The 20,981-nt window shown below is 40.1% G+C and overlaps 5 protein-coding genes and 1 long non-coding RNA gene across 6 annotated transcripts in view; 2 read left to right on the top strand and 4 right to left on the bottom strand.

The window, feature by feature from the left end:
- The first annotated feature begins 674 nt into the window (after positions 1 to 674).
- Positions 675 to 8,792, top strand: LOC144008118 (uncharacterized). Its single transcript, XM_077508209.1, has 18 exons — positions 675 to 888; positions 2,151 to 2,272; positions 2,352 to 2,464; positions 2,534 to 2,653; positions 2,718 to 2,762; positions 2,845 to 2,871; positions 4,689 to 4,760; positions 4,896 to 4,958; positions 5,369 to 5,395; positions 5,527 to 5,571; positions 5,677 to 5,712; positions 5,792 to 5,872; positions 5,940 to 6,036; positions 6,106 to 6,245; positions 7,289 to 7,408; positions 7,473 to 7,602; positions 7,794 to 7,896; positions 8,022 to 8,792. The coding sequence occupies exons 2-18, from the start codon at positions 2,170 to 2,172 to the stop codon at positions 8,089 to 8,091; spliced, it is 1,392 nt and encodes a 463-aa protein (XP_077364335.1). The 5' UTR covers positions 675 to 888; positions 2,151 to 2,169; the 3' UTR covers positions 8,092 to 8,792.
- On the bottom strand, positions 1,230 to 10,004 carry LOC144008129 (uncharacterized). The gene is made up of 5 exons (XR_013280625.1): positions 9,241 to 10,004; positions 8,174 to 8,318; positions 8,002 to 8,087; positions 5,770 to 5,852; positions 1,230 to 2,928 (listed from the first exon to the last, which is right to left on the bottom strand). It is a non-coding gene; the product is annotated as an uncharacterized LOC144008129 (long non-coding RNA).
- Positions 9,251 to 11,260, top strand: LOC144008122 (peptidyl-prolyl cis-trans isomerase FKBP14-like). Its single transcript, XM_077508218.1, has 4 exons — positions 9,251 to 9,551; positions 9,656 to 9,816; positions 10,136 to 10,263; positions 10,847 to 11,260. Exons 1-4 carry the CDS (start codon positions 9,358 to 9,360, stop codon positions 11,009 to 11,011), a joined length of 648 nt encoding a protein of 215 aa, XP_077364344.1. The 5' UTR covers positions 9,251 to 9,357; the 3' UTR covers positions 11,012 to 11,260.
- A 52-nt stretch (positions 11,261 to 11,312) lies between these two features.
- LOC144008117 (WAS/WASL-interacting protein family member 3-like) lies at positions 11,313 to 18,480 on the bottom strand. Its single transcript, XM_077508208.1, has 9 exons — positions 17,838 to 18,480; positions 15,986 to 17,200; positions 15,833 to 15,868; positions 15,590 to 15,722; positions 14,204 to 14,365; positions 13,448 to 14,128; positions 13,172 to 13,321; positions 12,005 to 12,106; positions 11,313 to 11,926 (listed from the first exon to the last, which is right to left on the bottom strand). Exons 2-9 carry the CDS (start codon positions 16,364 to 16,366, stop codon positions 11,886 to 11,888), a joined length of 1,686 nt encoding a protein of 561 aa, XP_077364334.1. The 5' UTR covers positions 16,367 to 17,200; positions 17,838 to 18,480; the 3' UTR covers positions 11,313 to 11,885.
- The window catches only part of rftn1a (raftlin, lipid raft linker 1a), a 40,201-nt gene continuing 36,483 nt past the window's right edge, over positions 17,264 to 20,981 (bottom strand). Inside the window, exons 15-16 of the mRNA XM_077508205.1 lie at positions 18,033 to 18,129; positions 17,264 to 17,380 (exon numbers count right to left, since the gene is read on the bottom strand). The gene's annotated coding sequence lies outside the window, so the exon portion shown is untranslated. The remainder of the gene's footprint in view (positions 17,381 to 18,032; positions 18,130 to 20,981) is intronic.
- On the bottom strand, positions 18,617 to 20,202 carry LOC144008124 (uncharacterized). The gene is made up of 3 exons (XM_077508221.1): positions 20,098 to 20,202; positions 19,932 to 20,014; positions 18,617 to 19,566 (listed from the first exon to the last, which is right to left on the bottom strand). The coding sequence occupies exon 3, from the start codon at positions 19,558 to 19,560 to the stop codon at positions 19,189 to 19,191; it is 372 nt and encodes a 123-aa protein (XP_077364347.1). The 5' UTR covers positions 19,561 to 19,566; positions 19,932 to 20,014; positions 20,098 to 20,202; the 3' UTR covers positions 18,617 to 19,188.

The raw sequence follows: 20,981 nt of genomic DNA, 5'->3' as shown, positions 1-20,981 counted from the left end.
TTGGAAAGGTCAATTTTTAAACTTGTGGACTATTATGATATATTTTTGCAATTGCATTTAAAGCTTTAAAAACATATTTACAGATTTATCAATATGGTAAAATGGGTGATTAGTAAACATGGGAATTGCTTTCACTGGCCACAACATTAGGTATAATTTTAATAGGCACTGTCAAATATTGAAGTGTACTGAATGTACATGTTAAATATTATGGCTATATGACTATATATGGCTACAAGAGAGTTCATAATACAGTACAGATGCCTCTAAATAAATTATATTGTGGAAAACTCATTTATTGTATTAATTCATAACAGAGTGTATATTTCATGACTTTTACGCAGAGTAAAATATTTTATGACTTTCAGCAAAAAATGACGATTGTAGCCTACAGTTACCTAAATTCTCAAACTCACTAGCTCAAAATATTAGAATGTTTCATAATAAACCACCAAAAATATTTTTTTAATATAGAATTTAGTTATAATGTTCTCTCTCTTTTTTTCCCTTCTAATTTTTAAACGAATTTTCTATCACATTTTAATTTATTGCGATGATAATCTATTAAAAACCAAAGAATTGTGCTGTTGTTTCTTTGGTAAGACTTTGCATGGACTAAAACAACCAGAAGATGGCGCCATTTCCCAGCGGAAGACACCAGCCGCATCGCAAACTGACATCACCGCCAGTCGCATCGACAATATGTCACTTTCAGTCGGGTTTGCAGAGCCACCAGGTTGAGCTCTGCCAAGATCCACTCAGCAGTGACCTCTGTCGGAAACAGTTTTCCTAGAATAGATGATCAGTTGTCACGAGCTTGTATCAAGATTATTTGCTTTCATTGTCTCTTTGCGGTGGAATCGACGCCAAGCAGCGTGTCTACCGACGGTAAGAGAGATCGTGACATTGCGACGTTTTAAGATCAGAAATGGAAGATAACACACTAGTGAAGCAAGTGCTCAGGTGCAGCATCTTAATCGCTCAACTTGGCTCAGCATCTTGCATCATTGGGGATGCTGTCTGCATTGCTATCATTGATGGGCACATGGACGGAATCTACTGTGTTTAATCTGCTGCATTGTGGCTGCAACACGTTTACACTTACGGTTTTGGCACATGTCTCATTACACTTGCAGCATGTAGCTAAGTGCAGTTTGAGAATGTAAATCTTAAATAAAAAGCATGGAAAGTTTGAATTAGGCAAGAAGAAAATGCAAAAAGCCTCGTCATATATCTCATGTTCAAGTAAATTGGTTCATTATTTTTATTTTGCTACATTGCAGTGATTTATTTTTGCAGATCTCACAGCCGCACCGATGTCAAGGCACTCAGTGACCTCTCTATGACTTCTGTTCCCAATATTTAAGTATATATGAACATTCTTAAGCTCAAACTTTCAAGATTCCACTATAATTTCCTTTACAGTTACATGTTTCCATGCAAACTAGTGAAAATGTGGTGGAATTGCTGATTTTTCACAGACTGTTTCAAGCTCCCTTTGAACACTGTTACCACATTGTAAAAAACAAAACTTGTATTTTTTGGACTAAAACACAAACAGTCATAAAAGCTGTCAAACTTAAAGGGGAAGTCAACCCAAAAAAATAAATGACAATAATATGTACTATGTTGGTATTCTGGTTAATATTGCGTTAGTAGAATATGAGTTAAGCAGCAAAATCCAGTAATTTTTATCAATATCAGAACCAACCAATCACAGCTCAGCTTCAGAAAACAGGTGAGCTTTGATTGGTCGTTGCCTGAGCTTTGAGCAACTGTGATGTCATCTTCAGTCGACAGCAAGTGGCAAAATGGCCGCTCCCTGAGTTGGATAAAACCAGCTGGATTTTGCTTCATAACTCAAATTCCACAAATGTAATATTGATCAGAATGGCATGTTTAGGCTAGTGAGGTTGTATATAATATATTGTCAAGAAATGTTGATGGTTATCTTCCTCTTTAAGTTGTAGAAACTGACATTTATATTGCTAAGGCTAGCATGTACAGTTCCACAGTTTTGTACCAGTAAAAACATGTTAAAATATTTAAATTTTTCGTGTATTTTGGTTTCGGAAACTTATGACAAACCAAATGTTTCAAATTTGATCCAAACAATTTCTTCTAAATGTGTCTTTTGTTATCTTTTAAAGGGTGGAATCTACTCTCAGAATGGACATGGCAACATTTGCAGTGTTGTTGCACATTCTTGTGAGTCCTACGTGGGCTATGTCCCATCACTCCTTCATGGAAAGATTTTTCCCATCCCACTCAGGTAGGATGTTCTAAACTAAAATGTGTGTCCTGAGAACAAAAATGGCCGCGCGTAACATTACTTCCACGTTTCCTCCCAGTAATCAGTTTGCCGGATAAACCTCTCAAGTTTGAGCCCTGTTGTCTGACGTCGCCACCTCCTCCTCCGCTCTTCCCGCCGCCACCGCCTCAGCTGTGGACGCAAGGCAAACCTGTAACTGTCACACACGCACAGACACATTTTTGCATGTGAGGATTTAACGCCACGCTTTCTTGTTTGAAGGACGGCGGCGGCGTGTTCGTGCCAGCGGTGTTTAGAGGAGAGGAGCAGCAAAACGAACATCCGCTGATACCGGGCTGCCCGGCTGGGCCTCCAGGACCACCAGGACCCCGTGGCCCAGAGGTGAGGAGGATGAATTTCTCTTAAGTGGACAGATGTGAATTCTAAATTCCATGTTATGTTTCAGGGTGATGGTGGATTACCTGGCATAAGAGGACCAAAAGGAGAAAAGGTACATTTTCTGGTCTACTCGTGCATTTCTTGATGTGTTTATGTTTCTCTAATGACAGCTTTCCCTCATTTGTCCTTTTCAGGGAGAAATTGGACGACCAGGGTCAAAGGTGAGCTACGTCACATTTTTCATGTCATCAGCTCATCTCTTCCGGTTCCGGATCTATCTGTTGACAAACAAACAAAAATATGTTATATGTGACCTCACTATTCTAAACATGACATTCTGATTAATATTGCATTTGTGGAATAAGAGTTATGAAGTAAAATCTAGCCATTTTTATCCATCTCAGGGGGCGGCCATTTTGCCACTTACTGTCGACTGATGATGACATCACAGGTGCTTAGAGCTTAGGCAACGACCAATCACAGCTCACCTGTTTTTTTTATTGTTTTTTTTAGATGAGCTTTGATTGGTTATTACCTGAGACCAAGGTTATTTTAGTGAATGAAAAAAAAATAAAAAATTCAAAAAACAATTTTGCTTACAAAATAACATAAAAACGAAAATGCTTTTTAAAAATGAAAACTAACTGAAACTACATTTTATATTTATAAAACTAACTAAAACTAACTATAAATAAAGCGAAAATGTCCTTTGTTTTAATCTTTGGTAATTAATTTAATACACGAGCCTTTGTGAATGATTTTAAATGTAATTTTAAGTATATGTATTTCGATATTAACTGGAATAAAGACGTTTGAAAGTGTCTCACACAGAAGTAATGTCATCTAGCACAGCCAATAGAAAAGCACCTTCAGATGACAAAACTCAAATTTGTCAGCTTGACTTTGCCTGCTTTTTCATTTAACTCAGTCGAAATATAACTCGAGGTGAGAAATAATTTAATTTAATTTGAATTTTTTTTTTTAATTTAAATAATTTAATTAATTTTTTTCATTTTACTATGGTGATTACTAAATATTGCACACAACTAAAACATACTTTTAAAATAACAACAAAAACAATACTGAAGCTAAACATTTTAAATACAAACTAACAGAGCCACATGAACATACTGAAAAGTAATTAAAACGAACTAAATGTAAAAAAATAAAATAAATAAATAAATAAATAAATAAATAAATAAACCCTCAAAATGAAATAAAAACTAACTAAAATGAAAATTCCAAAACTATAATAACCCTGCCTGAGACCTGAGCAACTGTGATGTCATCATCAGTCGACAGCAAGTGGCAAAATGGCCACCCCCTGAGGTGGATAAAAACGGCTAAATTTTGCTTCATAACTCTTATTCCACTAGTGGGCTGCTTAGAACATTTTATATATATTTTTTTTTAGTTGACTTCCTCTTTAAAAGGGAAAAAGAAAAAATGAGAACAGGATTTCTGCTTTGATGTTGTTTGATATGTCAACGAACATGAACATACTTTGCACCCACTTAAATGCAAGGTTAGACCACATGGGAAGAAGCTTCCACTCATTCTCAACCATCCTTTCCTCAGCTCTATAAATCTCTCTTTCCACCTCTTTCTACGCTTTCTTATTTTCTTGGCTTGCCTCCAGTATACTACAACAGTCTTAGTCCTGGACTCCAGTCCTGCTGAGCAATCCACTTCTGCTCCTTAATCTCCCTGAGTGCTTTTTACTCTCGCCCAATGATAAATCACCTCACACAGCAGCAGGAGCAGCAGGTCCACCGTGTCCCAACAGGCCGCTGTTGCTTTAATGACGAACATCCAAATGAGCCGCTCGCATGGCAGCGGGCGTCACATAGATGTTTTGTAATATATTAGGCTCGGCTGGCTGCAAGTAACAACAAAGCGGAATCCACAAAAACCTCAGGGGTGCACTTAGAGCGAGCTCAGTCATCTGTTGTATCTGATTAAGGATTCATAGAAGGTCAAACTGTTATTTCCAGGTATTTATGTGATTTTTTTGTTTTTTTTTTTTTTTTTTTTTAAGGGCCGAACTGGAGCGCCGGGTCTTCCAGGAAAACAAGGACTTCCAGGATGGCCTGGTCCACAGGGACCCATGGTAGGCATCACATTCAATCTCCCGTCTACAATTTGTTTAATTAGTACTCATTTATATTTTAGGCGTGACGGAAAAATGTGAAAAAATAACACCTAGTGTTGCATTGAAAGCTTGAGCTTGTTTGTTTGGTTTTAGGGTGAAAAAGGGGACCCAGGACTCATGGGTCTACCAGGATTGAAGGGACCCCCAGGAATGAAGGTGAGCAACAGCAAAATTACTGAAAGAACATACTCTACATTCAACAGAAGACTTCAAAACATTTAAAAGTTAAGTAAAGAAAATGTAAGTTAAGTAAGTAAATGTAGGTTTCTAAAATTACTAACGGAAAGGGGGGGAAAATATTTTTTTAAATGCTTAAAATGTATGTCTAAAGTATGGGAGATTTTTTTTTAACTGGATTTAAAAACATTTACATCATATTCCATTTACATGCAGCATAACACCTAAATGACGCTTCACCATGTTTGCTTTGAACTCTGAGCTCCAACTACAGACTTATAAGGTTTACTGTATATTCAATCAGCGTTGCTTTAATGCATTCAGGACCCAAACTATTCAGTGATTATAGACCAAGAGCAGAATTTTAAAATCTATTTTATTGATTATAGGGGATGCCTGGTTACAGGGGAGAGAAGGTAAGTTTTTAATTGAGATACAAAATGCTTGGATTTTTTTTTTTTAAATACAAAACTAATGATTTTCTATATGAACATTTTCCTTATTTATTTTTAATATATATTTGACCAATTTTTAATGTTACGAAAAGGGTGATAATGGAAGCCCAGGAATGCCAGGATCAAAAGGTGATAAAGTAAGATTTTTTTTTTTTTATTATTATTCTTGGATACTCTAATTTATTGCATTTTTATGTCATTTGATGAGGGAATGATTATTCTCACATTCTGCCACTATTTAGGGCATTACTGGTTTGCCAGGCATGCTGGGTCAGAAGGTAAGAAAAACAAAAAAACAACAACAAAAAAAACAGATAATTTCAGTCAATATTCACCTCTATCTTGCTCTTCTCACAGGGTGAACAAGGACCAAAGGGAGAGCCAGGTGTTCCAGGCAAAAGAGGACCCACTGGGCGACCTGGGAAGAGAGGCAAACAGGTGAACATTTCTGATTCATTATTTGCACACATACACATACTTTTCCCCCAACCTTTGGTTTGTTTAGGGAGAAAAGGGACAAAGTGGAGCTTCAGGACTTATGGGCAAACCTGGGCCCCCAGGTCCAAATGGTCCCCCTGGTCCACCTGGTCCACCAGCCCCTGGTAGCTGTAGCACGGTAGCTACACACTTGGCAAAATATTTGCGTTAATCTACAGCTGTGCATCTTGCAGGTCTTTATCTAGCAGGGGAAAAGGGTGAGAAGGGTCTTCCGGGCCCACCTGGTCATTGTGAGTGTGACACTTTTCTCGTCGCCAACAATGCTCCGTCTGGAAGCTACACGCACGAAGAGGCTCCCAATCAAGTCCCTGCTGTAAGTCCACAATATGGATATTAAAGGGGAATTTTTTTTTTTTTAAGTTATATATTCTATGCAGTCTCCTCTAGTCTAAACACAGTATTTTGATTAATATCGTGTTTGTGAAATATGAATTAAGCCGCAAAATGTAGCTGTTTTTTATCCATCTCAGGTGGCGGCCATTTTGTTACTTGGTGTCGACTGAAAATGTCATCACAGTTGCTCAGGTAACGACCAATCATGGCTCACATCAGCTTTCACCTATTTTCCGAGTTTGGTCATGTGACGTTGGCAAGCTGAACTGTGATTGGTCGTTAGCTGAGCCCTAAGCAACTAATGTTATTTTCAGTCTCGAGCAAGTGGCAAAATGGCCGCCTCCTGAGATGGACAAAAATTGTGAATTTTGCAGTTTAATTCATATTTCACAAACGTAATATTAAGCAAATTGGCTATATATATAAAGCAGCAAAATCCAGTTGTTTTTATCTATCTCAAGGAGCAACCATTTTGTTATTTGGTGTCGACTGAAAATGACATCACAGTTGCTCAGCGCTCAGGTAACGACCAATAATGACTCACATCACTTTTAATATATATGTCAAGGTAGGTCATGTTACGTTTGCGAGCTGAACTGTGATTGGTCGTTAGCTGAGCCCTGAGCAACTAATGTTAAATGGCAAAATGGGGGAGATGGGGGGGAAAAAATGGTGGATTTGACTGCTTATTTCATATTTCACAAAGCGGAATATTAATCAGATTGGCTATGAATTAAGTCGCAAAATCCAGCTATGTTTAGCCATCTCAGTGGGCGGCCATTTTGTTACAACTGAAAATGACATAACAGTTGGTCAGTGCTCAATCATGGCTCACATCACCTTTCACCTATTTTCTGAGTTTGGTCATGTGATGTTGGTGAATTTTGTTGCTTAATTCATATTTTATACATTTTATAATATTAATCAGAATGTAGTGTGGTTATACTAGTGGGGACACATACAATTTGTGGGTTAATTTCCCTTTTTGAACGATTAGATGTTTTTTAATTAAAACGTGTTTAGATTTTTGTGGTGAGCAACGAGGAGGAGCTGGGCCGTCTTCATTTGGATCAGGCGATCGCATTCAGGAAGGATCAGAAGGCCCTCTATTTTCGAGATAAAGATGGATGGAAGCCAATACAGGCGAGTCATATTTGGAGCGCATCTGAATATGCGCTAAACACTTGCTATTATATTTCGCTTCCAGCCCTTCCAGCAATTCCAGTCCACAGAGAATGTGCCAGACACTGTCGGCGTGTGCGGGGATGGGAAGGTGCAGCCCCAGGATGGGGAGGAATGTGATGATGGAAACCAAATTGTCACTGATTCCTGTCTGAGTGAGTCATATGTACAGTACTAATACCAAAAAAGCATCCTTGATATTCTTATCCCAAGCATGCTTTCACTACCTTCTACCGTCCTCTTCGATTACATTAGCCGCAAAATGCTGCACAGGCACTGACATTTTCCGCTTTTTCTCTCCTTCCTTGGCTCTGTGCCATTTTGCCGTCTTATGTCCTGACTCCAGACTGCAAATGGGCCTATTGTGGAGATGGTTATCGACATGAAGGCATGGAGGAGTGTGATGGGAAAGACTTTGGCTATCAGACGTGCAAATCCTATCTTCCCGGGTAAGATCACATACTCCGAGATCCGTGCAGGCCCTTATTACAGTACACGTTATTTCTGTACATTACATACAAATGAGCTTAAATACTGAATTTGAATGCACTTACGTAATATGCTGTGTCTACAGATCCTTTGGCCAGCTCCGATGCACCGAGTTCTGCATCATTGATTCCACCGGCTGCAAGTACTTCACCTGAACGGAACACAAGTTGCAAACTTTGCAGCTGGTCTTGATCATTCAAAGGGGGATTCCAATTCAGATTTCACTTGAAGTCTCACCTCAAGTCCCTGAGTATTAATTGACGGACTTGCGAGAGCACTAACAGGAGTCCCCTCTGCTCTGAGCCATGAGATGACGAATGGGAGTCAGCTTGTTTGGGATCAGCTGTTGATTATTTTGTTGGCCTCAGGGATCTGCTACTCGCTAAACACGCAATGAAGGAAAACACTTCAATGATTGTATGGAATGACTTGCTGACTGTTATGACAGACATAAGCGGAGCATCTTTTATAACGAGAGAAAACACCTTTGCCAAAGGTTGCTACCATAGTATGCAGAATGCTTTAAACATGTGCAATACAATAGAAATCATATATTTATAAAGTGAAATGCTGTGTTATTGCATGGAAATGTGTTTAACCAGAGCTGTAAATAATGTAGAATCGCCAAGTGCTAACCTGTTAAAATGAATGTCTAAATATTTGATGAGAACATAAAAGAGCAATACAATAGCATGACAAAAACTGTCGGATTGAAGAAAAATAATGTGACATGCACATCAACCTTTACAGACTGTTCATTTTCCATGCACATGTATTTACCTGGTCAATTTTTACCTGGGTCAAGAACATCCTTATAATAATTGCCAAATAAATTAAAGTCAAAATGTGAACTACAGATCTTTCCAAAAGTTTTGCAGTCAATAGCATGTCTAACAATATGCTTCAGATAAAAAAAAAATAAAAAAAAAGGGTGGGGGGGGGATTGTATTTTTTAGTCAAGAGCACAAAAACATTCAAGTAGGAGCAGACACTCCAGCATTTGGCCTCCCTACATCCAATACGTTCAAAAATAAAGTGAGTCAACGTTTATTCGTATTGTTTATGTTTTCATTATGTTTGCAGTGCATGGCAGTTTTGCCCATTTTAACTTGCGCATACATTTGTCAGTCAAAAATATTTACTACACAGTGGCAGTAGAAAAATGACAAAGTCAAAACTGGTCACATTTAAACAGTAAAGTAAGGGTTAATAAAGTTTGTTTGGCCTGAAGGGGGATTGTCTATGGGCGGAGTTTGGGAGGAGAAAGCAGCCAATCAGACGCCTGCTCCTGCAACAGCGCTTACCGTTGTGGAACGTCACTGCCACGTAGAAGAGTCCGCGATTGGCAGGCCTGTCACTCCGTGTACAGACATTCCATTCCACATATTTCCACACCGGCGTGTCCCCCCTGTCACGAGGCCATGTTGCTGCGGTTGCTGAGCTGGTTTTGCTCCTCCCTGCTGGCCGCCGTGTGCGGCGGAGCTCTGCCAGAAGCGGAGGTCAACATAGAAGTCCTGCACAAACCTTTCATCTGTCATCGCAAAACCAAGTATGGAGACATGCTGCTGGTGCACCATCAAGGCTTCTTCGAAAATGGGACCATTTTTCATGATAGGTAAATAATAACAATTCAAAAAGTTAATCTACCACTGTGTTGATAATAGTGCAAGTTGTGTAGTATGAGTGACACTTGTTTTTCTTTTCTGTACGTGTCTACAGTCGTGGCGATCCTACTGACGGTGACAAACAGGCAATGTGGTTCACATTGGGCATCAGGGAGGCGATCAAAGGTTGGGATAAAGGTCTGCAGAACATGTGTGCAGGAGAGAAAAGAAAATTGATTATCCCTCCAGCTTTGGCCTTCGGGAAAGAAGGAAAAGGTACTGTCAAGTCACCACATGCATGTTGCACTGTTTAGCATGTTTATATCTTGCATGTAAACCTGTTGTGAATGACTCTTTAAGGACTTCCATACTGATTGAAGGGTTCAGTCAGTATTGTTTTGTTTTGTTTTCTTCTTCTTATCATGCATGGAGCATGTGAATTATCCTGGTAAGCTCACTCAATGCTAACAGTTTCATTAACACCCACAAAATATTACAATGTAGACTTTCTAAGGAATTAAATTTCTTCAAACTAACCTGAAGTGATCAAGCTTGTTGCTTACAGTGCTCAGTCTTTGACCTCGTCCATGTTTAGGTAAAATCCCTCCTGAAAGCACCTTAACCTTCATCATTGAGCTGCTTGAGATCAGAAACGGCCCCAGGTCGCACGAGTCGTTCCAGGAGATGGACCTCAATGACGACTGGAAGCTTTCAAAGTCTGAGGTGACAGTATTCAATTCCAAACAAAAGTGCAGTTCTTCCAAATAAGATGCATATTTTCAATGTACATACTATACGAACTACATACTAGTAAATACACTTCCTAACCAAAACATTTGCAACATCTGCAGAGTCTGTCATGGCAGAAATTTATTAGACTCTAACTGATGTTACTAATGTTACGAATGTGTTAATGTACTCTCATGTTAAATACAACTCAACTGTACTTATAAGATATACAGATAAAAAAAAAAAAAAGCTTCCTTAAAAAATGAAATTTGTCAATTTGTTAATTCTTTCACCACTAGAGGGAGACTGTGTACCATACTTCGAGAATAAATGCTGTAATGTAATGAATGTAAAAGGTTAGCAAAATATTAAAGATCTTCTACGCCACTGAAATAATAAAAATAAGCACATTATTAAATGAATACCTGTCTGACTGTGTCAATCAACATGATTCATATTATCTCAAGTTGGATTTTTAAATACAACTCTTGTGTTGGTGTACCTAATGAAGTGTCAGTTGATTTGTGCGCACCCTTTTATTAATTAACCCAATTATGCCCTGGTTTTGTTTTGGCAGGTAAGACAATACTTGAAGAAGGAGTTTGAGCATAACGGCTACCCTCCAAATGACACCTTGCATGAGAATATGGTTGAAGACATTTTCACCAAGGAGGATGAAAATAAAGACGGTTTCATATCCGCCAAGGAGTTTACTTACAAGTACAAACACGATGAACTTTAAAGGCACTCTCATATAGATTCTCTGTCCCTTTTTTCATTTGTGATGCATTGAAAATTCTCAGGTTACCTGTGCGTTTGTTGGATGCATGACATTGAACTCGTTTGTGAACCTGAATTGAGCTACTATTTTGTGTATTGATCTGTCACAAATGCATTTATTGGCCCACATGAACCGGCAAATGTGGTTTCGTTGCAGGGATTTTGTATTCACGTCAAACTTTGTAATAAACATACAAATGTTTTAAAAATACAGGCTGAATGGCTTGCTATATTGTCTCTTCGAATGAATGTGATCAATAAAGTGACTTGAAAAAGTTATTTAATCACATTTCATACGATTGGCCAACAGGTGGCACTGTTGTCACAAATCTGGTTAGTACGTTCAAAGAGGAAACTTAATATCAAGTTAGCTACACAAGTGCACTTTTGTAATCACAGTAGAAGTCGAGTAATAGTCCACAATTCGAGATACATCTATACTATCGATGTATACGCATCAAATTGTAGTTGAAATGCATTAGCAAAGCCTGCCATACAACAGTCTTCATTTGTAAACAAGAATGTTAAAATTGACAACTATCAAAATAGTTTAAAATGCCTGCAGATCATTCTCACATTTTGTGTACAAATAATGAAATGCTCAAACCACATCCAAAATAGACCCTGGAAGAAATTCACGACACACTGTGAATGACTTGGGAGACCCCTCCTCTCACTCACATTCAAAACATTCCACTCCAGAAAAGGTCAGAGGTCACATACTGTAGTATGAGACGTAACAAACACACAAATAAACGATGCCTGCCGAACCAAAAGGCTCTCTAGCTCTTATGTGTTTCCTGACCTTCGTATCCAGGAATTGTGTGGGATGAATCTCATCTGAGGTGCGACCTGATCCCATGGGGGGCGGGGTTTACTGTTTCGAGAGGATGGAGAGTGAAAAGAAAACATCACATATTGAAAACAGGGATTTTCCTGTGCTGCTATACTGCACCTCTGTTTTCTTTGCTTGGGTAGATACGAGGGAAAGGCTTGAATTCATCCGGAGGAGGAAAATCTTCTATTGGGTGGAACTGGAATTTGGATTCAAAGTCATCTGGATGGAATGAAGAAGCAATTGCGCTGTCATGTTTGGATGCTAAATATTTCACATTACTATTTGGATTGTGAAAAATCTGGATGGTTTGAGATTTGAAAATATTTACTATACAAAGTGGATATAAAAAGTCTACACACCCCGTTCAAATGCCAGGTTTTTGTGATGGGAAAAAAATGAGACCAACAAAGAATTTAAAAACATTTGTGCACCATTAATATGACATATAAATTGTACATCTAAAATAAATAAATAAAACCTCATTAGAAGTTGCAATAAAAGCTAGCAATTGATATAATGTGGTTATGAGCCCAAAAGTTCAAACTACAAACCATACAAAAAAAACAAAAAAAAACAAAAAAAAAACAACAACAACAAAAAGCATTTTTTTTGGTAAACCCTTTGTGGTGAAGTGATTTGAGGAGATTCATTTAGACCAGTGGTTTCCGAATTACGGCCTGAGGGCCATTTAAAGGCTGTTATCCATTTTCTAGTGGCCCTCCGCATAAATAAAATACCCTCCAAAATCAGTTGGATCAAAAATTATAGCCCAATATGGGTCAACAAGTGACTGACCCAATATTTTGGGTTATATGTTTAACCCCCAAAAATCGAGTCAAAATGAATAACCCACAACAACAAAAACCTGAAACAATGGGTTGTTTTGTCCAAAACTAAAAATTTTTTTTAAAAATATATATAGTATACTGTATGTAATGTAATAATAATAATAATAATAATAATAATAATAATAACTCGGAAATATGTTTTTAAAGTGTGTCTTCACTCTAAAAACATTTAAAGCAATAACACAATTCGTGCTAAAAAAAAAAAAAAAAAAGGGGGCCAATCTGTGGATTGCCTCAAATACGTGCCTGTTTTTTTTGTTTGTTTTTGTTTTTAATAAAATTCTATCATATTCTTCCATAGGAAATCTTTCCTCTATAATGAATATTTGCTTGCACCCTTGCACAAGTGAGCCAGCGCCATCCTAAGCACATTTAATAAAATTCCTAGGCCATTATAATTAACAGGATGCCCTGATGTTACTTGACCTTCACTCACCCAGACCATGCAGGTGTCCATTCCTGATGCTGGAGGGGGGCAGGTGAGGCGGCGGCGGTGGCGGAGGGGGAGGGGGAGGAATGCGGCTGGACAGCTCGGTGGAGGCCGACCGTGCCGGAGGAGCTGGAGGAGGAGCCAGACGGCAGGCACCTGCTCACACAGGAGGGAGAACGGAGGGGTCAGGTGTGTCAGAAATGTGATCTTTAACATGAAAAATGCATTTCAATTGGATATGTTACGTTACAAGACCAGGTTAGCTCCCGTTTATGGACCAACCTGCACTTCTCGGCACAGCAGGCGGTCGTCTGGTTGGAGCGTTGCAGGGGTATGACGGCGGGAGAAAACGTAAGGCCGGCGAGGGCACGGCAGGAATTCTGGGCGGGGGCGGCGGGAGAGTGGATGGGCAGCTGGGAGTGTAAGAACTTGGGAGAGGGGGAGGTGGTGGAGGGGGCGGTGGTCCTAGTGGGCTATAGTCACGCAGGATGGGGATCTTTGCAGGTTCAGAATGGACAGCAGGGGGCGCTGGAGGGTAGAAGGACCAAGAGGAGCGGTCCCCGGGGAGAGAAGGAGGGTTGTAAGATGGCGGGGGAGGAGTCAGGGGTTGGGCGTTGGTGGTGTGTTGGAAGTGCTGGATGGGAAGCCAGGTGGGCTTTGTGACCTGAGATGGGGGCGGAGGGGGTGGACAGGTGGGCAGAGGTGGAGGCCTGTTGGCGGGGCGGTCCTGGGGTGGTGGAGGAGGAGGAGGAGGAGGAGCAGAGGGCGGGGCAGGTGGTGCCGGCATAGCGGGAGCGGCCACTGGGAGAGCAGCAAGATGCTTGCTGGCGTGAGTGGGCGAGGGTGGCGCAGAGGAAGAGGCCAGCGGACGGGGGCCGATGCCTCCGAAGGGGCCAATCAAGTCCGCCAAACTGGGCGTGTTCCACAGTGGCTTGAGGGAGGCTGAGGAGCTCGAGCGGGACACTTGAACACAAACGCACACAATAAGGGGCAAGTTCAAAACATGAAAATACATAAAGGTACTGACTTTCGACCAACCTGGTGTCTTGCCTGCTGAGTCTCGTTGCCCAATCGGCCTTAGAGTGGGAAACCCCCCTGCAAACAGCCCACCTAAGGATGGCCCCATGGGTGCCGCACCTCCGCATGTACCCTGAGCGGCACCGACATTACTGGGCACATCTCCACTTGTCACCTTGGGCTCTGAGGGAGCAACATGCAATACACATTTTAATATGCCAACAATGAAAACCAGCATTGTTCATTCAAAGTGAAAATTTGGGTCAAAAATTGGACAGAACCATTATCTTGGATCAATTTGACCGAACTTTTTGGTTTGTTTCATACAAAACAGCCCAATTTTATGTACACAAGAACCCAAAACTTTGGGTTGTTCTAAAACAACCCAAAGTTGGGCAAAATTGACCCTAGATAGTGAGTTGGTCCGATTTTGTCATGACTCGAGTCATGCAGGAGGTATGTTTGGGTCTTGTCTCATGTCTGGGGTCACGCCTGGGTTAAGTTTGAGTTCATGACCTGTTAAGTTGAGGTCAAGTATTTTGTACTGATGTAACCATCAACTAGTTTCAACTAGTTTTAGGCTATGTGATGTCAAGAATCTTTAATCGTGTGTCTGGGTCAACAGCCAATCAGATAATTCCATGTCAGTATTGTACCCACATGATTAGCCACAACCAATGAGATCGACTGACTGTCTATATAAGATGTTTGAGAAATTTGTGTGGTTGCCGGATTATTGTATCAAAACAATTTATTTTATTTTATTTATTTATTTATTTATTTATTTTTTTTGGGGGGGGGGGGGTGTAATATGTGTTTTGTTTCAAAACAACCCATTTTTTGACAAAATAATTTTACTCAAAAAAAATAAAATTAAATTAAATTAAATTAAAATGGGCCATCCCACTACTTGGGTCAATTTGACTCATATTGGGTTGATTTGCACAACCACCACCCAAAGTTTTGTACAAAACAACCCAGTTTGGGTTAAATTCACCCAAAGTTTGACCAAAATTGGGTTATTTATGACCCAGTAGCTTTAGGGGTGTATCAATATGCAAAATGTGCATGCGTTTGACCTGTCTAACTACTGTAAATAGAGAAACACATGCAGTTTCTTTCCAGAACAAACATGTTACAGCTAGGTGAAATAACCAAAACCCAATCAACATGATGTGCGTCAAAAAGCTGATTAAATAACCAATATATTACAGATGAATACGACTTAATGCAGTAAGTCTGTTTTATTGCGTTAACCACCGTAGATAGCAATTTCCGACATCTGCATCCTTATGACATTCCTTCCTCAAGTGCACATTTGAGTGTGTGTGTGTATTCGTGTTTGGGAATGAACGTCAAGTCAGTGCCATGAATGTCTGCAAGGTGCGCAAGGTTTGTTTCTCTTACTCTCTACAACTGGTGCGCTGCGGTCATTGACCTGTGTAACCTTCTTGAGTCTGGCTCCCTTCTGGATGTCGGCTAACAGAGCGCTCCTGCCACCTCCTCCGCCAGATTGGACCTTAGGAGACTCGATTGGAAACTGTGACACAGACAAATACACATGTGTTAGCTTTTACTTAAGCTACAAAATAATACTTCTTTGCCCAATAAAGGGGTTTAGAAGGGCAAAGACTTTTGACTAGCCATTACCTCAGACTCAGTTACCATGTGGACACTGTGCACCTGCTTGGGAAACATAACACTGGGCCTCCATCAATAATTCAAACCAAGAGAGAAGGACAAACGGCTACAAAAAAAAAAGGAAAAAAAAAGAAAAAAAAAAGTCTTGAGATATTTTCTTACCAGTGGAGGTGCACTGCTGGGAGGTGGTGGTGGTGGAGGGGGTGCCGGGGGAGGCGGCGGTGGAGGTATCGGCATGTTTTGAGCTATACCTGTAGAGGACACCGCTATAAAAAATAAAATAAATAAATAAAAGTCACCAGAAGCTGCTACTGTGCACGCAAAACACTTTAGTTGACCTCTCGCCCCATTCTGTGAACAGGAAGCTCTTTCAGCGGCGTGTAAGCGCAAAACAGGAAACAGAACGCTCTCCATCCTCTCTGGAGAAGGCCGACGCGCTAACCCCCACCCGCCCCTTCTCGCCCTGGCTTCCCACAATGCCCCATGGCGGGAGTCGGGAGGGGAACAATGGTGCGTGTTGTGCGAGAGGTAATAGACTCCCATCCTTCAACGCCTTCAAGGCACTCACTGCAGTTTTGGGAAATAACACAAAACGAGTGAGCATGAAGCACTTTCTTTTTTTTTTCCTCATTATCCTGTTTTTAACGTGACAATTCTTCGCTGACTGGCTAACAATCTGACTTATCTGTCAGGAATTTGAGCATCTCGGCTAATTTAATAAAGCTGCTTAAGTCACACAGTATGCTACAAAAATAATGGGACACCAATTCGTTCCAGTTCAGTCACAATATTTTAGCTTACCAAGATTTTTTTTCAAGAATAATAAGTACTGATCTCGACCGCATCAGACACTTCTGGAAGGAATATGAACACAGCTTGTGAGCCGGGCATTCACTATGCAACTGGCAAGCTGTTGCTGAGTTACTATTTCTATCGTCAGAAGTGTGTCAAACGTCTATATGACACTGCCAGCGAGGACTTTCAAACAGGCCAGGCTGACCACTGGCTTTCCATGCTGTGAAACAAGTGGAAGACACTTCATGTTACAGTTGTTTTCAACTTGTAGACAATTGAGTTCCAACACAGGTCATACTTTGACTGTCAAATTGTAAAAATGATTTTAAATGTCTTTAGTCAGATTTTTCACAATGTTTTTGTTTTGAGCATTGTGCAAGTGTACCTAATATTTTGTCATGTGTGTATGAACAGTAAATAGAGAAGTAGAACCAACGAACTTGGGCCTACCTTCACAAAGTCACAAGTCCACCTGCTAGCTTCCACAAAGTCCTCAGCTTGAAGGAGAGCAGCCGACTGATTTCATAGCTTTATTTTTAACACAGCTGGTTGTCTGTCATGAACCAAAACGACCTGCAAAAACTTTCCCAAAAAAAAGTTGCAGAACTGGTTTAGTTTCTTCTTGTTTTCATTGTCCACGATGCAGTCCTGTGCACATGAACAGTGGACTTATTGATTGCACAGTAGTTCTCTCGCCCAGACAGTGCAGAATTCTAGCGGTGCAATAACACACGTTGCAGAAGGGGGCAGGACACCACACAACTGGGAAGAAACACGGGGAGGGGAATTATTACTCGACACAGTATATTTATTGAGCCAAGGCACAAAATTAATTTTACATTGGGAATATCAATCTCGCCTCAATTAACACACATTTTACGTACACAGCAGTTGAACACAAAGTTATGACTATTATAAAAATGGCAACAGGTAGAGAAACAGGTTACTTGTACCTACTGCCATCTAGTGGAATCGTTTTTTTTAAATCAGCTTTTTATTATTGAACCCCAGAATAAGTACAGAACAGTATACCCGAAGTAAACAAGATGAAACATATTTAGTGAAAGACTATTTGGAGTGTACATACTACAATTGTCCTGTCGCTGGCAGTGATAATTTTCATAATAATTAAACACCACACATGATCTGGTGTGGTTGGCAATCAAATGATATTGCAAAAAGTAATAATCAATGTAAATATTAAATTACGCAAACTGACATCGCAACAATGCAGAGTACGTGCAAAACAATGGCTGTTTTATTAGCGAGGATTATTCCTTTTGTTGGGTTCATTTAATGTCGCTTTGCGATGCAACAATGAGCAATGTGTTCTACAAAACTGGCATTTTTTTTGGCATGGTACCCACAATGTGGTTCCTTGTTGACACTTTTAAATGATCAGGTTGTTAATTACCGTGAGATATGATTTTGTAACGTCAACCAGCTGCGTTTATTTTTGGCACAAGGGCATTTTATTGACTGGCACGTCATCTGGTCGCAAGCAGCTCCCCCTGGTGGTGAAATGACACGTCAGCATGGATGCAATGACTCTCTGTTCCAATGCCAACAGAAAACAACAACTACAAGATAGTGATATTTAATTCACACAAATGTATTCATTTTCTGAAATAAAATGAGAGAATGGGTCGTTTTGTTGTTGAACGCGTTAACGTGGCAGCAGGTGACACAGGAATGCGGTGACACAAGCGTGCTCCTCCCTTACAATGGAAAACACTTAAGGCCTCAATTTGACACACATTGTACTCTCATTGTGGAATCATTTCAAGCTCATTTATTTCCATTGAGTAAAGGATTAGTGTTAAGCAGTCAAGAGACAGTGTAGGGGTTTACTTACCTGACCTTGGGACAGACACATGTGCCATTGTGATTGGCCAGCAACCATTCCCAGGTGTCGTCGCCCAAATTCAAAAGGATAAGCAGTATTAAAAACAAATGGATGGATGTAAAGTTAAGAATTAAAGCACGTACACACATAAATGGTAGCAACAGTTTGATTTATTGCTCATGTTACCTTCATTTCAATATTCACAGGTGATCTAAACAAACAGCATAGCATAAAAACAAACCCAACGTCGGGGGCGTGGTCACATATTGGCATATCTCCTCCTCCTCTTGGTGTTTACCTGTTTAAAACTTGCTCGATTCTCATCCTTCATTAAAAATACACATTTACATTCTCATCCTAAATCAGTTTACTTACGACTCATTTCCGACTTCACAAACATCCCTCAAAGCCTTCTTCCAACTGTTTCATAAAAGCATTTTGGCACAACAAGGCGCATCCTTCATTTTCATATATTAAATGTCATAATCACACAGTATATGTTACATAAAGAAGAGGACACCAAACTATTTCACTTGATGGGCTCTGTATCAACAACACGCCATCTTTCCCGTGACCCTTCAGTCCTCTTCTGCTCCTCGTCATCATCACAATCAACCTACAGAAACTTCCGTACACCTCAAGGGAAGGAAGCCTTTTTCCTTCACATCGTCACAAAGTCCATTTTTTTGTGTGTACCCTTCCGTCGCTTCCTCTCCGCCATCCATCACCGAACGTCGTCTTTCGCCGGCGCCACGTTCTCCGTGCTTTTATCCTCCACGGGAATCCCTATACGCGCCCTCCTCTTCTCTTTAAAGCGGCCCGAGCGGGACACGTACATGTTTCTGCGGCAAGTCTGCTCGTTGAAGAGGGACTCCATGTGGGAGTCGTCGTAGGTCTCGTTGCTGAAGAGGCAGGAGCCGTTGGTGGATTCTTGTTGGGAGAGAGACTGCTCATTGGTGCTCTTGGTCTCTTTGGACTTGTCTTGGGCAAAAGGGTCAAAGTCTTGTCCGTACACGTACGGAGAATTGGAGTCCTTGGGGCCTCCTGGCTTCTTCTTTGGCAGGAAGGCCCGCCACCATTTTACCCTCTCGGTCATCTTTGCCTGAAAGGGAGCAAAGGAGATAATCATTATTTTTCATGCTTTGTGTTTTATATTATTATATATATATATATATATATATATATATATTATATTATATTATTACAGTTTAGCAGCTACATTTCTACCTTACACAACTCAAATCTATTCATTTAAAAAAGGTAGAAATAAATCTGACTGTATTTGACTTGTAAACAACCCAACTGGGATTTCATCCACTTGCTAGATGACAATTTGTGTGTCTTTCACGGGACTTTCCACCTCCTAATCTTGTAAAGCTTTCTTTGGAAAACTGGTTTAATGAGTTGCGAGTAAAGAACAAACAAACTGTGATTTACGTGTGCATATATGCAAAATATTTCACTTACTTGAGGAAAAGCAGGAGCTGGCGACACTTGATGATCCAAATCACGATGAAAATCTTGATAGTGATCTTATTTAAAGCTCTTGCCTTCATAAAACAGTGACAACAATTCTCCAATTTAAAGTGTATACAAGTCACGCTCGAGTAGGCCAACTCGTCTCCGCTCGTACCTTGCCGGCAAAACTGTCGTATTCCAGTCAAACGTCTGGACCCTTCCTGAATAATTGTTCCAAAATGTTGGCATTAAAAATGCCACATCTGTGATGTCGCTTTGCGCCGACTGAACCAGCAGGTTTCCGTTCTCCGAAACTCTCACGTCGCTGCACCTGTGCTCACTCCCGATTGGCCGACAGCGCCAAACTGGTCACGTGAGCCCCAGCCAGGTTAACCTGTTGTGTCATGTGGGCGGGGTTTGTTGTTGCCGGGCAACTAAAGCGATGGGAGTATATGAATCTCTTCGGTGACGGATTAAAAAAAAGGAATCCTTTGTGTTGTACTTGTGTGACCCAACCCATCATTGACAGTTTTTTTTTTTTTTTTTTTTTTTAATAGGCCACAGTGTACCTGAAATGCGGTTTAAAAGTATTAAATGTCAAGAGGCGTTTAATTTCACAAAAGGTTATTAAGGACAGAGGTAGCCAAAATACTCACGCTAAATTGAAGTTAAAAACAATAACAACAACAACAGAGTACAGTCAGAAATGAACTTAAAAGTGCATTTTTTTTTATTGCAAATTTAGCTCATGATAAAAAACTGAAAAAAATACACTCGAGTTGTATGTGTTTTTCAGATTAGAAAATATCCTTCAAACCATATTGGAGTGAGTTACTTTATAGCCTGCTTTCTGCGAAATTTATTTTTTATTGAAGAATGACACAAATGAATACTTGCATATATATACTGTAGTGTAAATAAAGAATATGAAAAGTAATAATGATTTTTAAATTACATATTGCTACAGACACGTAAGAGGAAAAAGATTGCTAATTGTGCTTATAAATTGCTATTATTTTATTTGACGTCAGAAAGGGGGGGCGAGCTGGCGTTGATCGA

This window comes from Festucalex cinctus, chromosome 19 (assembly GCF_051991245.1).
Source record: "Festucalex cinctus isolate MCC-2025b chromosome 19, RoL_Fcin_1.0, whole genome shotgun sequence".
Lineage (NCBI taxonomy): Eukaryota > Metazoa > Chordata > Actinopteri > Syngnathiformes > Syngnathidae > Festucalex > Festucalex cinctus.
Note: the sequence above shows the minus strand (reverse complement) of the source record. Positions and strands in the feature narration are given on the sequence as shown.